Source organism: Mastomys coucha, unplaced genomic scaffold, assembly GCF_008632895.1.
Source record: "Mastomys coucha isolate ucsf_1 unplaced genomic scaffold, UCSF_Mcou_1 pScaffold3, whole genome shotgun sequence".
In the NCBI taxonomy this organism is placed as follows: Eukaryota; Metazoa; Chordata; class Mammalia; order Rodentia; family Muridae; genus Mastomys; species Mastomys coucha.
Window position 1 is genome coordinate 35,835,528 of NW_022196909.1, and position 15,546 is coordinate 35,851,073.

Genomic DNA, 15,546 nt, shown 5'->3' on the forward strand with positions numbered 1-15,546 from the left:
CTAAGCGAGCCTAGGGCTCTCAGTCCCTTCGGTAACAAGCTGGAGCTGCTCTCTCATCCTTGCCTTTTTCCCTTGGCCCCAGGGGCCAGGGTCTGCCGGCAGGCCCCTCGACCTGTTCTTAGCTCTTCCACAGCATACAGCTGGATGTCCGAGAGCTTGAGGACCTGTCGTCCTCAGCCTGTGTGCAGGCTGGTGGACCCCAGCCAACTCCAGCAGGTTCCGCGGGGACCCCAGACTATTCCTTCCCCACCCCTGGAACGGGGTCCTCTGGGCGGTGCTGTGGGGGTGCACACAATCAGACTTTCGTTGTCCCGCCTTGCCCAGCAGCCCTAGCCCCGAGTGGATGTGGTATCCCATTTTTTGACCCACAACAGCTCAGTGGACCAGGAAGCAGGGAAAGGGGCCAGAGTCCTTCAAAGGCTTTTAGCTTAATTTACCTTGGGCTTCCAACCCACGGGATGGCACCATTTACTACCAGAGCCGGTCTTCTTGCCTCGGTTCTGTCTTCTCTGAAAACGCCCCCCCAGAGATACACTGGATGGTGACTGTCACTGATGCTCTGAGTGTTTATCAATGAGGCAGATAGTTAACCCTTTCAGTACTTGACTGAGTTTCGGTTTCTTTCCCAACATTCAGACAGTAGTCTTCTTCTCGTGATGGAAGCAGGTGAACATGTCAAGTTTCCAGGAAGGGAAAGAAGCATACATTTACTAAAAAGAAAGACTTAGTAATAATGGTGAGCTGCTGCGGACTTGCTGTTCGCTATACACCCTGTGTTAGCATCATAGCATCCAAAGCCTGTGGTGACGCATGGGCGGGTCTACAGACCTGTTGCCAGGGCAACAGCCACCATATTCCCAGAATCCATTGGGCTCCTCTCCCACCTTTACCTGAAGCTACTATGTCAGAACCCATATATATATATATATGTATATGTATATGTATACACACACACACACACACACACACACACACACACACACACACACACACACGGGGAACATTCCTCCATCTCTCTCTCTCTCCCCCTCCTCTCTTTCTGCTACTGCCCCCTCTCTCCCTCTCAATGAAACCTCTTACACGTGGAACTGTTTGGGCCTAGTGAGTGGTATGTTCTGACGCGACCCGCCGTTCTAACACATGACCCTGTGCCTAGACTGACAGTGTCCCTTGGCCCCATCAGTCACACCACAAAGGTATGTATTTCGGCTTTACCCGGGAGGTCTCTCCGGTAGGGAGTATTCTGCTCTAGAGGTAATATCTAACTTCATCCTTCTCAGACTTGACACCCAGAGTCTTTACCTCGTGGCTAGGTTACCTGGTGTCCTCCTCGAGGCTATTTTCGGAAAGTATGCTGGCTTACCTGGAGCAGGTTGGTAGGAGAACTGAGGCCTAAAATCAGACGGCACATTGCATAAATAACATCTTGTTAGGTTAAATGCCTTTTAACCCATCGGACTGTATGTAATAAGCACTCAGGTCGGGATAGATTTCCCAGAGGACAGTTTCATCTAGAGAGATCTAGAGCCCACTGTCTACCATCTACACATCTGGAATTAAGTCCCAAGTACCACAGCATGCCTTGAGCATCCACCAGTGACAGCAAAGTCACCTTATGGTAAACTTGACTTCCACACGTCACAATGTAGCCTAGAGCACGGCCGGAGAAAATTGGGGTCACAGCATAACTCTGAGGGGTGTCACAGCCCTTCAGTGACACCCTTCTTTTGTGAACATAATTAAAACTGCCCAACTGGAAAGAGGGGGAGGGGAATTGGGAACAAATCATTGGCATCTGAAACCATGGGTCTAGAAAGCTCCAGAAAGCTCTCCCCCCAGAGCACTTCCAGAGGCTCGTGTAAAAAGGTAGAGATGTGGGCCGATGGTGACGCATGCCTTTAATCCCAGCACTTGGGAGACAGAGGCAGGCGGATTTCTAGTTGGAGGCCAGCCTGGTCTACAGAGTGAGTTCCAGGACAGCCAGGGCTACACAGAGAAACCCTGTCTCGAAAAACAAAACAAAACAAAACAAAAAGGTAGAGATGTTCCAGTGTTGTAAGGGGAGCGGGGAGGATTTGCCCTGGGATGATGTGGCCATCATCCATCATGAAGCAGACTGGTTATGATGTCCCACAGAAGATGAGGCAGAAGGAGAACGGTATAGTTGACAGCTGATGTCAATGATAATGGGGTCCTTGACAATCCCGCCCTGACAGTGTAGATTGCTATCCGTATGCCCGTGAGGTCAAATGAAATAGAAGATTAGAGCCTATGATTGGGCCATGGAAAAGAAAGGTGGAGCTAAAAGTTTCAGAGAGAGGGAGACAGTGGGGGAGATGGACAGAGAAAGATGGAGGAAGACGAACACTCAGATCCACGTGGCCTGAAATAGCCACAGGTAGCTACGAATATCATAGAAGAGCAATAGAATAACACAGGGCAATTTGTCTAGTCTAGGTGGGCAGCTTGAATCAATATCAATTGAGTTTTGAGTTCTTTGAGTGGGCATTTTGTGGGTTAGGCATTTACTGAGGGGAGACCGTGTTCCTGGAGTAGCATCAGTGTGGACTGATTTTTAATAATTACGCGCAGTAGACGGGGAGTCAAGAGACCATCAAACAGAGACACCAATCGCCATTCCATTCTGCTCTGCTGTCCAGCATCTTAGGGCAGCACATGAGAGCACATGAGAGAGGTAAACACCGTCTGGGGCTGAGACCTGTTCAGCCGTGTAGCTGCCCATGAGCTAGCGGTCCTGTGGGTGGTGCTGTGGGACAGTGATGAAGCTATCCTTGAATCACCCGTGTTCCCGCCAGTAGCCCCAGTGACCTCACTGGTTCAACAAGCTGGATTTAGCTGCAGTCCTTTTGGGTCTGTAGGTACCTTCTCCATCTGGAATAAAGAGGCATTTGGATCTCTCTAGACAATGTCACTTGATTCATACTCAAACCATGCTCACCAGCTCTGTTTTTCCATTCAGAATGCCAACTTACTGAGGACATGGGGGTGTTTTTTATTCTCTTTTTTAACATACCCATCTACCTATCCTTCTATCTATCCACCCACCCATCCATCTGCCCATCTATTCATCTACCCATCCATCCACCCATCCTTCCATCCATCTATCCATCTGCCCACCCATCCACCCACCCATCCTTCCATCCATCTACCTATCCACTAACCCATCCATTCATCCATCTACCCATCTGCCCACCCATCCATCCACCCATCCTTCCATCCATCTATCCACCTGCCCACCCATCCATCTACTCATCCATCCATCCACCCATCCTTCTATCCATCTACCCATCCACCAACCCATCCATCCATCTGCCCATCCATCCATCCATCCATCCATCCATCCATCCATCCATCCATCTGCCCACCCATCCATCCACCCATCCTTCCATCCATCTGCCCATCCAACCATCTACTCATCCATCCATCTACCCATTCATCCACCCATCCTTCTATCCATCTGCCCACCCATCATCCATCACCCATCCATCCACCCATCCTTCCATCTATCTGCCCATCCATCTACCCATCCTTCCATCCATCCATCCACACACCCATCCATCTACCCATCCATCCATCTACCCATCCTTCCATCCACCCATCCTTCCATCCACCCATCCTTCCATCCACCCATCCTTCCATCCATCCACCAACCCATCTATCCATCTACTCATCCATCCATCTACCCATCCATCCATCCATCCATCCATCCATCCATCCAGTGTGGGGAGAGTGCACATGCCATAGCACTTGGATGTAATGGTCAAATGATAACTTGTAGGAGTCAGCTAGGGAACTGAACTCAGGTCGTTAAGTCTTAGTAGCAGGCACCTTTACCCAGTGAGCCATCTTGCCAGCCCAAGGGATTCTGTTTCATTCACTACTGGACCCTGACTATGGGATGCCACATATATAGCCTATATAAGAAATTCTATATGCATCAAAAATGAATGGGCATCGATTTGTTCATTGAGCCACTTGTAAGGTTTTAGTCATACAAGAGAACCCTTGTTCTCAAGATAATTACCAAGAATTGTTGACGTACACAATTCACGTGGAGATGTTCCTGAGACTGTAAGGGCGCCAAAGACTAGGGTTTCTTAAATCTTTAGCCACACCTCAGGCTTAGTTCTAATCTCAGTTTGAGAATGAGGCTGGTTTGAATCTCAGGTCATATCACCATAGGACCATCCATTGGACAGATCAACAGTCTGTGTAAGGAAGCCAGGGTCAGACTCAGTCCAAGTGAGCATGGAACCCACTTGAGCGGTCCCAGCTGAGTCCTTACTAGAGAACAAAAGAATAACAACAAGCTTATCCCAACGTTACTCTTCCTGTATATACCCATGGCCAGCGGCAGAGAAAAGGACCAATTACCACTCTCAAATTCACTGGCTGAAATAAATTCCATTAGCTTCCTATTGATGGTGAGAGGAGAGGGGATGGAGACTAAACTCTGCTGAGGGCACATTCCCACTCTGCTGGAGACAGAGACAAGTATGGAGCCTAGGTGGAAAGGTTTTAAAGAAAGAGAAGAGACACATCCCATGTAGAAAGCGATACAAAGGGGTTATATAAATTTATTTCTCATGTAATGATTACTTTAGAAAAAAAAATCCCCACTTTCAATGCTGATCCCCATCTCATGGGTTTTTAAAAAGTGATAAAAAGGACAAGGACACACACACACACACACACACACACACACACACACAAAATACAATCTGGGTCTGCTCCATAGTTACAGATCACCAATCATGAGAACAGCCAGGTTGGCTAAAAGTTAACATTACTTTGAACAACCCAAATATTCCGTGCATGGCAAAGAACACCCAACAACCTGGTGCCATATTCCCTTTGCTGCATCAAGAGAAAGGGAGAAAAACCTTCCAGTGTTTTCAATTATTTTTAATTATTTCTTAGCCTCCCTATTTAATCAAGTTGGAGTGGACAGTTTCCCTTTGGTGTAAAATCAAAGCGCTGCGTAATACAACCTAAACCAGCTTACTATTGAATATTTTTTGGTTCCTCTCCTCCCTTTAGCAAAAGCACCGCCCAGTCCACACTGAGTTCCTAATGACTTTCTCTTCTTTAATGAAAGAAAAACAACAAAATTTGGAGAACTGAGTTCCTCTGTGGCGGTCAACCGGGTATGTGATGAGCCTCGGGTAGTCCTCTGAGCACATGGGCACGGGATGGCCACGCCATGCTTGCACGGGGAGCGACTCAACTCTGTATCCTTTTGCGGTCAGGCTGAGATTGATGCCAGGTAGATATTACCGCGGTGGCAAGCTCATTGTCATCCTCTATGCTTCCAGGTAGCTAATGTTTTCAAAGCGAAAACTTTTTCTGTGCATAAAATTTGCTTCAGTTCTTTTAGTGACCAGAATGAGCCTCGAAAGAAAACACTATCAGGCTAGTATTTCGTACCTCGAAATTTGTACAGGCACCCAGCTGTGTGCATCCTCCTCCAACTCCTCTCTACCAAGAACAGGAGGGAGGGGTTTTTATTTCACACAGGAAGCCTTAACATATTAACATAAACACATCACTAAAGGTAACTGACAACATGCCCTATGGGAAAAGTCCCTTCCCTCCCCCAAAAAACTGTATACATTTGGTAAGAATATAGCTCTGAAGAGAGAAAGGCACTTGAGTGGTCTTCTTCATTGGACTGAAAACCTTTGTATGGTCTGCAAAGACGGGCAATAATATTCGCTAATCTCTTGGACTTTCACAGTATAAGATTGCAACAATAAATCTGGCCATGTAGAAAGCTTTTTTTTTTTTCCCTCTCCCCCTTCAGAATTTAGCTCTTGGATAAGCTGTCCCCTGGACCCTTTCTATGTTTCCAACTGATCCAAGAAGACTACAAGCAGACAAAGGCACTCTGGGGAAAATTCCAGGACCCACAGTGGGCGGAGTGACTGGGTAAGGAGGCGGGGCCTCTTCTCTCCATAATGGCAGCAATGCTGTCTCGTCAAATGGTTGCTTGTCTTTTTTTTAAATAAAGTGACAACCTAGGGCTCCAGTTATGAAGGCAGCTCAACCTCTACCATAAATCTCTAGAAAATATCAATCTCATCAGTTATCTACTGTAGGCTTATAATATCTAAAAATAAAAGTTTGATATAAATAAATGTCCTTTAGTGGCAGTATACTAAAAGACCAGCCCCTTGGCCTTCAGACAGCCATTGAAATTTAGTAATATAGACAGCAGCTAACTATGCCAACGGCGTAGAGTTAGTTTTGCAAAGTCCATTTGGTCTGTCTTTTGTACCTGGCCAGTGATGGCAGTCATGGCTGAGGGTTCCTAAGATGTTGACACAAACGAACTGAATTTGGTCCAGAGCCAAGTGGCCCACATTTCCCAACAGTACAGGAAATTCTGCATGGGAACTAATTAAGGTCCAGTACCATTTCAAAGAAACATGTGATAGAGCCAGGGAAAAGTGTACCAATACCAGAAACACAGAGATGACAGACAGATTCCACAGGAGGAGCAACTAGACCATGTAAAGTGCTGGAAGACCTCAGTCATTATTTTAAAGCAGAAAATTATACCTTGATTATCTTTTTCTTCAAATCCCCAAACACCAAAGACAGTTCAAGCCAACGAAAATAACTTCGAAGTTTTCTGGCATCCCAGATGTCAAAATTCTCCTTCATTTTAGGTACCAAGAAAAAAAAAATCAGTGCATATGGAATATAGGTAAATAGAAAGAAACAAAGCCCTACCCTCATTTTTGCAAATTCTGTCCAGTTGCCAGTTTAAAAAAAGCACTTTCCCCTTTGGTTGCTTTTATGGCAACATGAGAACATGAGACACTTAGCTTGTCTTCTTTTCTCCTTTTTTTTTTTGGCCATGAAGTACAGGTGCGAATTCAACGCTTTGGTCCTGATAGCAGACACCCCAGAGTGCCAAGGACGGACGAGTACAGTGAAGACTGTCCACGTAGCGTGTCCACCTTTGCAGAGAGCAGGCGCCTGTCCAGAAGGTACCGCTACCAGCGGCCACTGACACTGGCAATGTCTGAATGATACTGACGGGGTAGCCTCCCACTGGCTCCACCTTCCAGGAAGGAGTTGCATGATGCATTTGGCGGTTCAAAAAGTTTTCTTCGGTTTTTACTGAGCTCTAGGGAAAGAATGAAAGAGAGAGAGAAAGAGCCAGCTGTTAGCAGGTCAGTGGAGAGGTGCCCTGCCTATCGGAGCTCAGAGGATGGTGGTAGAGGGTTTTGTGGGGAAAGCTCTGTCGGTGGCAGAAGGCAGACATTCTAGTTGATAGAGAGCATCTCTGAACGTCACACAGCCTGCTGTGTGAGGGGGACACTTACTGTATGCCTAGGAAACAGGGGCAAATGGTGTTTGTTATGGTTTGTAAAACCCTCAGAAATCCCTAGCCATCTTAGACAGTTTTGCTAGGCCGAATGTCAGAGTGTCAGAGGCACATTTATAGTTTAAGCATGAGAAGATAAATTACACACACACACACACACACACACACACACACACACACTCTCACTCCATGGCAAACACCAGAAACATGAAGGCAGGCCAGTCAGACATGGAGAGGGACTCTGGTGCCAGAAGGCTGCCCAGGAGAGAATTAAACCACCACCCAACAATGACACCCATGCACCAAGCCTGTGCTTCCCAAATGGCAGCCTGTTAGCCACAAAGGAGAGCTTTGTACAAAAAACCCCATCGACTTAGTAAAGATCTTACTGGCTTAGAAAATTATTACCTAAAAACAATACCGAAGTCTAAATTGTCAGGGAAAAAATAAAACATCCTTCTTTGATTTCAAAGGATCCCGAGTCCTTAGGAAATATATCTGCTGATTTTCACATGGTGGTACGGAACCCAACAGGAAGGTAAACAGGCAATTATTGCAGGCAATATGTGACTAGGCATCCACTCCGTGTGACAGACCCTGGTGTCACTAGAAAACTCTCTAAGAAGACATGCCAGGGGAACTGTGAAACAGCAACTTAGGATTTCTCAGAAGCACCAAATGTCAATCTCTCCAATTTGCTCATCTTTTCAATAATCAGGGGGGCATAAAACTGACTTGCTTGAAGTTGTCTGTGGTCAGTGGACTCGGGCAGGAGATTCAACACCTCAGATCTGCACGGGGCTCCGTTTCCAACCACCCCCCCTCTATATGCATCATCTTTGGAATTCTGCGGTGACACCGTGAGCCATGGGAGCTCTGAGGAGTCTTCGGATGTGAGAACAACTGGGTCTGTAATGAGCCAGGAGGGTAAGGAGTGCCAGTCAGCCATTCTCCTGTCTGCTGAGGACTGGAAGGTGACTCCACACACCTTAACCGTTCCCCTGACTGTTTTCAGAATGCAAACGTCTGCCCTGTAAGGGTCAAGTCAACCTTGGAGATACCTCTCTTTGTTAACACGCTGTTCTTAGAGAAAAGATAATATTGTTGCATTAGAAGTGATGACAGATAACCTTAGAATTACTTCACACTGATCAAGTCTCCCCTAAGGGGCAGATAACACAAGCACTCTCTACTTCACAGATAAGAAAAAACTGGTTTTTCAAAAGTTGATGTCCTTTGCTGACACAATGATGCAGTGCAGGGTCTAGTGAACACTGGGTTTCATGACCATAGGTAACTAAAGCCCCCGTGGTAGTGGAAAATGTCACCAGAGACATTACCACTTAGATATGACCAGTGACAGAGCCTTCGTTTGTACCGCAGTGTCCCCAATCCATCCAGGAATTGTAATAGTTTGAAATCTGTGAAGAGGTAAGACATCTCTACGAACAGTGCACACACTGGCACACGTGACATGGTGGTGGCTTCCACGTTGCTACAGAATCTGGCACTCCTTCTAAGAAGCTGAATTGTTTGTATTTTGAAGCCAGCAGACACCAAACTTCAAAATTCAGATTAAGATGGGACCAAACTAAGAGAAGACCACCTTTGGTCTCTGTTTTTTTCCTCACAGGGCTAAGGTAGGAACTCGGGGGTGGGGGGTTGTTCTCATATTACAGAGAAGAAAAAGTAAGGAAAGGGGGCTGAACATTCTTCCGCAGCAGAGAAGCATGCGCCAGGAGCACTTAAAAATCATGGGGACAGGTGAAGCAATTTTCAGCTGCTTTTAAAAGGTTCCATCAGCTAGCCATCCGAAAGATGACAATGATCACTGTGGGGGGATATCAGGCTGTCTACAAAGGTGTAGTTTCTAAAAGAGTAAACCCATGTGAGGCTCAGAAAAAACAAAACAAAACAAAATAACAAACCTGCCTGAGACAGGTTGTCAGGGAAAGTCCTACTGACAACATTTTAGGGTCTTAGTTATTTTTAAGATTAAAAAACGAAAGCTCAGGGTCTGGAGAGATGGCTCAGTGGTTAAGAGCATTGGCTGCTCTTCCAAAGGTCCTGAGTTCGGATCCCAGCAACAACATGGTGGCTCATAACTATCCATAATGAGATCTGATGCCCTCTTCTGGTGTGCCTTAAGACAGCTACAGTGTACTTAGATATAATAATCATAAACAAATCTTTAGACTGGAGCAAGCAGAGGTCCTGTATTCAAATTCCCAGCAACCACATGATGGCCCACAACCATCAGTACAGCTACAGTGTACTCATATACATAAAATAAATAAACAAATCTTTAAAAAAAAAAACAAAAAAATCTGTAAGCTCTTTTCTCTAGTTGCCTCTTTTGACTTAGAAACCCTAAGGGGCATAGTTTTTTGTTTTTTTGTTTTTTCTGGAAAATACCAACCTTTTTTCTTTGAAATTCCAAGGGTCACAGAATCCTGGCAGCTCTCAGGATCTTGTTGCGGAGCTGAACAGAGTCACAAACTAAAAGAATAGGTCGGGAGATGTTAGATCTACCTGAGGCTGTGGCGGGGAAGCTTGTCAACAGGATGCTAAACGGGCCTCTCACTGAGTCTGTCCAGCTAGCTCACCACTTACTAAACTAGTCTCAGAATCTTCTGATTTAAAAGGAAAAAATAAAATAAAAATAAAATCAGATCTGTTCTCTCGGCTGCCTCTCTACCTCTTCAGTTTATTTCCTACGGTTTTAAAATGGCAGGCTTTCTGCCCCAAGGTAAAAACCTCGTACCAGAAGAAAAACCCCCGGGGACAAATTTAGCAATCTGCATGGTTCTGCAAAGGAATCTGGTGCGAATCATCTAACCGGAAGACAAGCATGACTCTGGGCTGCCCAGCTATCCTACATCCATCTGGGGTAGAATACCTGGGGGTTATGATGGGGCGTCTTTGTTACCAGGTAAGCTGAATTGGGAGAGGCATCTTTTCAAAGAAGCATTTCTTTTTCTTTTTTTTCTTTTTAGGTTTTTCGAGACAGGGTCTTTCTGTATAACCCTGGCTGTCCTGGAACTCACTCTGTAGACCAGGCTGGCCTCGAACTCAGAAATCCGCCTGCCTCTGCCTCCCAAGTGCTGGGATTAAAGGTATGTGCTACCACCGCCCGGCTTCAATGAAGAATTTCTTAATGACAGCATTATAACTTACAAAGAAAGGGATTTATTCGGTTACAACAAATGCACTCGGCCTAGTAATGGCAAACCACGCTCAAGTTGGATCCAAGAACCCATGATCTTCGTGGAGCAGTCCCCCGGCACCTAATTCCCTTCCTAAAGGCAAGAGAACCTGTGAGCCCATCAGGAGAGGCAGTCTCCAACACACACACACACACACACACACACACACACTGACCTCAGAGAAACATGCTAAAGTCGATATGGTAGTTTGTATATGCTTGTTCCAGGGAGTGGCACTACTAGGAGGCGTGACCTTGTAGGAGTGGGTGTGGCCTTGTTGGAGGAAGTATGCCACTGTGGGAGTGGGCTTAGAGACCCTCCACATGGGAGACAGTTTTCTCCTGTCTGCCTTCGGATCAAGATATAGACTTAACAGCTCCTCAAGCCCCATGCCTGCCTGGATGCTGCCATGTTCCCACCTTGATGATAATGGACTGAACTTCTGAACCTGTAAGCCAGCCCCAGTTAAATTTTTTCTTTTATAAGAGTTGCCTTGGCCATAGTGGTCTCTTCACAGCAATAGAGACCCCAAGGCAGTGGACAATTAGGAAAACAGAGGATTCAAAACCTCATCTGTCTTATATTCTCTCAAACCTTGACTGAGGGGCATTGCCATATTCCAGAGAAAAGCTTGTCTGAGGACCCACCTACCAACCGTGGCAGTGTTCGGGAGCTGTCTTCTGCAGTGAGTGCTGGGGTAGATAGTTCTCTGTATAGAAGGGCTGGCCTGTATCCATAAGCGAATGACTTAGGCAACTATCAACCGGAACCTCCGTTTCGCTTGAAAACCAATGAAAGACTGTGCGAGCATCTAATGTGAGAGTCTTAAGAATATAATACTCCATGGTGAGGCTCTATGGAATCACAGTGAATAAAGCAATGCCATCACTAAGACAGCTAAAGGAACCGACAAGGGTTTGGAACAGCCCGCTAAGCGCATCCATGCATTCCCTTGCTTTCTGTTTTCATCAAGCCTGGGGATGGATTTCACGGAAAGGACAGGTCTGGGAAATGGAGGGTTGAGCCACACAGTCTCCACCGCCGTCCACATTCATGACAAACCAGAATGCCAAGAGAGATCTGGAAACTGGCCCCGACTCAAGAATCAAGCAGGCACGGCAGAGCCCAAGGCCTCCTGTCTGAACCCACTGTCCCCCCTCACGCGGACTGTGATGAGCTCATGACTAATCAGTAATTACACATCCACCTGAACACAGCTAAAATAGGCTGGTGCCCCACCCCTCACCCCACAGGGGAGTCCTGAAACTTAAATGCACAGACACTACTGTGGAGGGGTCTAAGGCACAGACAGAGATTTCTTCGGAGCATGTGGGACTGGTCATGCTGCTAAATGAAATGGCCAATCACCAAGGGCGTTGAATTGTACTTTCCGATGTGATTAGCAGACACTGTCTGGAAAGGCTATCAGCCAGCCAGATGCAACTGTTCTGCTCACACAGGCCCCGCCAGCAAAGTCACAGTCCCCTAGCAAAGAAAGCTTGGCTTCTGCCTGTATTTAGTGACACTGTCCTGGCGAGGGGCAGGCGCACATGAACTTGACATTTAAAAGCACTGCTGGAAAGACGTCTTGCCCTCCTCTCTCTGAACGCTTCTGAGGTGCACTGATGCCCTGTGCGCGTCGCCCTGACGTCAGTCACCACACGGCCCCCAGTGAGTGCTACATGAATATGCAACGGCCCGCCCACAAGGCAGACTAGGGATGCGGATTCTAGTGTTCTTCCACCTGTGACTCAAATTAACATTTGAAAAAAGAGTCATAATGAATTAAGTCTGCTACTCCAGCTGAGGAGAAACACCAAGAGGGCTCAGAGGGCTCATTTCCTCTCAGGGTATACGCATCCAATCAAGAACAATCACTCACAAACTTGTTTATCACACAACAGCTAAAAGGATTCAATGGCTCACCTTGTCTCACATTCTGCACAGGCCAATTTTGGCTACATTGTTTTTTTTGAGGAGTTCTATTATAAGAAACAGTATCGCCAAGGCCGACTTTCTGACTGTGGGGGGGTTGTTTGGGGGGGGGGCTTGTTTAGGTAGGAGGGTGTTCTCAGCATCAGTGAAGTGTGGGCCAGGGGAACCCCACCCCAACTGCATCGTATCCACCTTGGTATCAGAGGACTGAGTAGCTGATGGGCGGAACCCGCGCAGAGGACTGAGTAGCTGATGGGCGGAACCCGCGCCCACGTGCTGAGACTCCTGGCAGAGAGTTTTTCAGATTTTAAAATACGAGTTCAACGTATATCCACCTGAGATTGCCAGCAGCATTTTCCTCCGGGCTCCAAAGGTTGTGATTCCCAGCTCCTTCAGATCCTGGTCTGTGAGGGTGAGGAACGTCTGAAGATCGATCTGTGGAAAGCAGACACAAGCTATAGCTACTCTGCTAAGTACATGTCTATTTATCATCGTGGAATCTACCCGTCTTTAGAGTGATTTGTTAACTCCATCTACTTCCTAATACGGATGGTGCTGGCACCAATCTGAGAGCCAAAAAAAAAAAAAAAAAAAAAAAAATTAGGAGATGGGTGGTGGGGACTAGAGAGATGGCTCCGCAGTTAACAGCGCTGGTTGTAGCCAGGCAGTGGTGGTGCATGCCTTTAATCCCCAGCACTTGGGAGGCAGAGGCAGGCAGATTTCTGAATTCGAGGCCAGCCTGGTCTACAGAGTGAGTTCCAGGACAGCCAGGGCTACACAGAGAAACCCTGTCTCAAAAAACAAACAAACAAACAAACAAACAAAAAAGCACTGGTTGTGCTCTTCCAAAGGACCCTGGCTCAGTTCCCAGGATCCCACGTGGTGGCTCACAACTGTCTGTAACTGCAGTCCTAGGCTAGCTGATGTCCAACTCTGTCTTCTGTGGGTACCGCATACACGTGGTACACAGACCAACGTACATTCTGGAAAACACTCATACCCAGCAAATAACACCTCAAAGAAACAACAACCTACAAACAAACCAAATAAAGACATTGGCGAGCTGATGAACTGTGAGTAATTGTTAGCGGGAGACACACTAAGTCCATAACTTGATACCACCAAGATAAGCGGAGCCCCGAGATTCTTGGCAGCCATGCTTAAAAACAAAACAACACAAATATTGTACCACGTTTGTGACCTGATAAGAAAGAAGGATATGGGATCTGTCAGGGGACAGAATGTTTGCTGGCTTTTGATTATAGGAAGATACCAATGGAAAGCATGTTTGTTAGCTTTCGGTTAAAGGAAGAAACCAAAGTGTACACAAGATGATATCTCCCATTGCGTTGTATACAACCGTGCATGAGAATCAAGTCCTCGGTCACCGAACACAGTAGACCATCTCAAGAACGGTACAGAATTTGCTGTATAATAGCACAGCTGTGTCCTGTGGCCTTAGCAACAAACTGTAAAAGAGAACCGCTCAAAGGCAGGGCTCTTATTTTGAAGGGAGCCTGCAGGACTAGAAAGAGAACTGCAGTGAATTCAGATCCCATCTGCCCCATTACTAACATCCAACACTGGTGACTGGCGGGGATGTGCCCCGCACGCAGGTGCATATCTCTTATGACTGCAGATGTATGTGGTAAAGTTCCTTGCTGACCTCAGGGGAGCTGTAAACCCCCAGTCCCCCTGCATCTATACCCCAGAGCACTCTTCTTAGCTAAAATGGTAAAGGATGGAATGGGGTGCTTTTCTGCAAACCCCACTTTCTACTTCTGTTTTTTTTTTCCATGCTATACTAAATGAGAAATGAAGCTGCATTTTCCTCTGCAGCTCGAACAAAGCTAAGACCTGACCTAAAAGCCCAAAGGAAAGAACAACCACAAGTCAGACTAGCGGCTTCCTTCCGGAGGTCATTGCACCCACACCCCCAAACGAAGCCGCCCCAGGAAGACTCAGGCTGGCCGACCTCTTGCTGCTGGAAGACGTCTGTGTATTTGCCCAGGCCCAGCTTGCTGAAAAGCTCAGGAAGGTCGGAGCCTTTGAAGCAGCTGTTCAGGTTGCAGCCGTTGCTTCCTGTCAGCGAGGAAATGCAGTCCACGTAGTTGCTGCTGCTTAGATAGGGCTCTCCTGGAAGGCAAAGCAGAGACAGTCAGGGCCACAGGAGAAGGCGGTTTAATTAAAAGTCTTAATCGCTAAGCAGTTCCGATTTCATTGTTCGCCTGAGCGGAGCGCAGGCTGGGTGAAGCACGGTCATCTGTCACCACAGGGTGAGCTTTTCACGAAGGAGATGCCCGCTGCCACTGCTGTTGGAAGGTTCTGGCCATTCTGAGGTTGCACTCAATGAGGCAGAAAGTCAGTACCGGCGCCTCTGCACTTAGTAATCATGTGCTGTCTTTTTCCCTAAGCCTTTGCTCTTTATAGCAGATTTGATGGGAATCAAACGAGGAGACGGAAGGGAACTCTGGGACGTGGTAAAGGGACAGGAAGTCATCACAGGTCTAGGCTCGCTTCGGAGAGCAGGGTGGCACTCTGTCACCCAACTTGTACCTCCTCTTCACTCAGAGGAATTGTGTAACACTACATACAGCACACACACAGATACACACACACACACACATCCCATTGCCTTGAAGAATGCACGTGGGCATCAAGTCCATCAAATGGGGCATCTCCTGTACCATCGGCAACGGTGAGGCCACGGTGCCTGGATTTAATTTACAAGAGAGCAAATGTGTTTTCCGGGAAGGCTGCTAACAGAGCAGTACAGAGGACCGTCTTGGCTCTGGAAATTGCTTTGATAGTTGGTTCCCAGACCAACAGACCAACAGACCAATCTGGGTCAGGAGAAGGACCACAGAACCCTACCAGACACCCAAGCATACTACTTTAGAGGGTCTTAGCAGAGGTATGTGGCCACGCTGGTCTCCTGTCTGTGTTTGGTGAGGATCCACATCCTCTCCCAGCAAGGATGTGTCCCTCAGAGGGATTCTGAGAGAGAGAGAGAGAGAGAGAGAGAGAGGGGGGGGGACAGGGAGAGGG

At 47.1% G+C, this 15,546-nt stretch overlaps 1 protein-coding gene across 4 annotated transcripts in view; it reads right to left on the reverse strand.

Annotated features, from left to right (window-relative positions):
- Positions 1-4,568: 4,568 nt before the first annotated feature.
- The window catches only part of Bicc1 (BicC family RNA binding protein 1), a 228,400-nt gene continuing 217,422 nt past the window's right edge, over positions 4,569-15,546 (reverse strand). For 3 of the 4 annotated variants that reach the window (XM_031348533.1, XM_031348532.1, XM_031348535.1), the window contains 3 exons: positions 14,474-14,634; positions 12,834-12,933; positions 4,569-7,156 (listed from right to left, as the gene is read on the reverse strand). In XM_031348533.1, the coding sequence (XP_031204393.1) occupies positions 7,023-7,156; positions 12,834-12,933; positions 14,474-14,634 (395 nt within the window). In that variant the 3' untranslated portion in view covers positions 4,569-7,022. Of the gene's footprint in view, positions 7,157-9,776; positions 9,857-12,833; positions 12,934-14,473; positions 14,635-15,546 lie in introns of all 4 variants that reach the window. The other variant, XM_031348534.1, reaches the window with a different exon arrangement.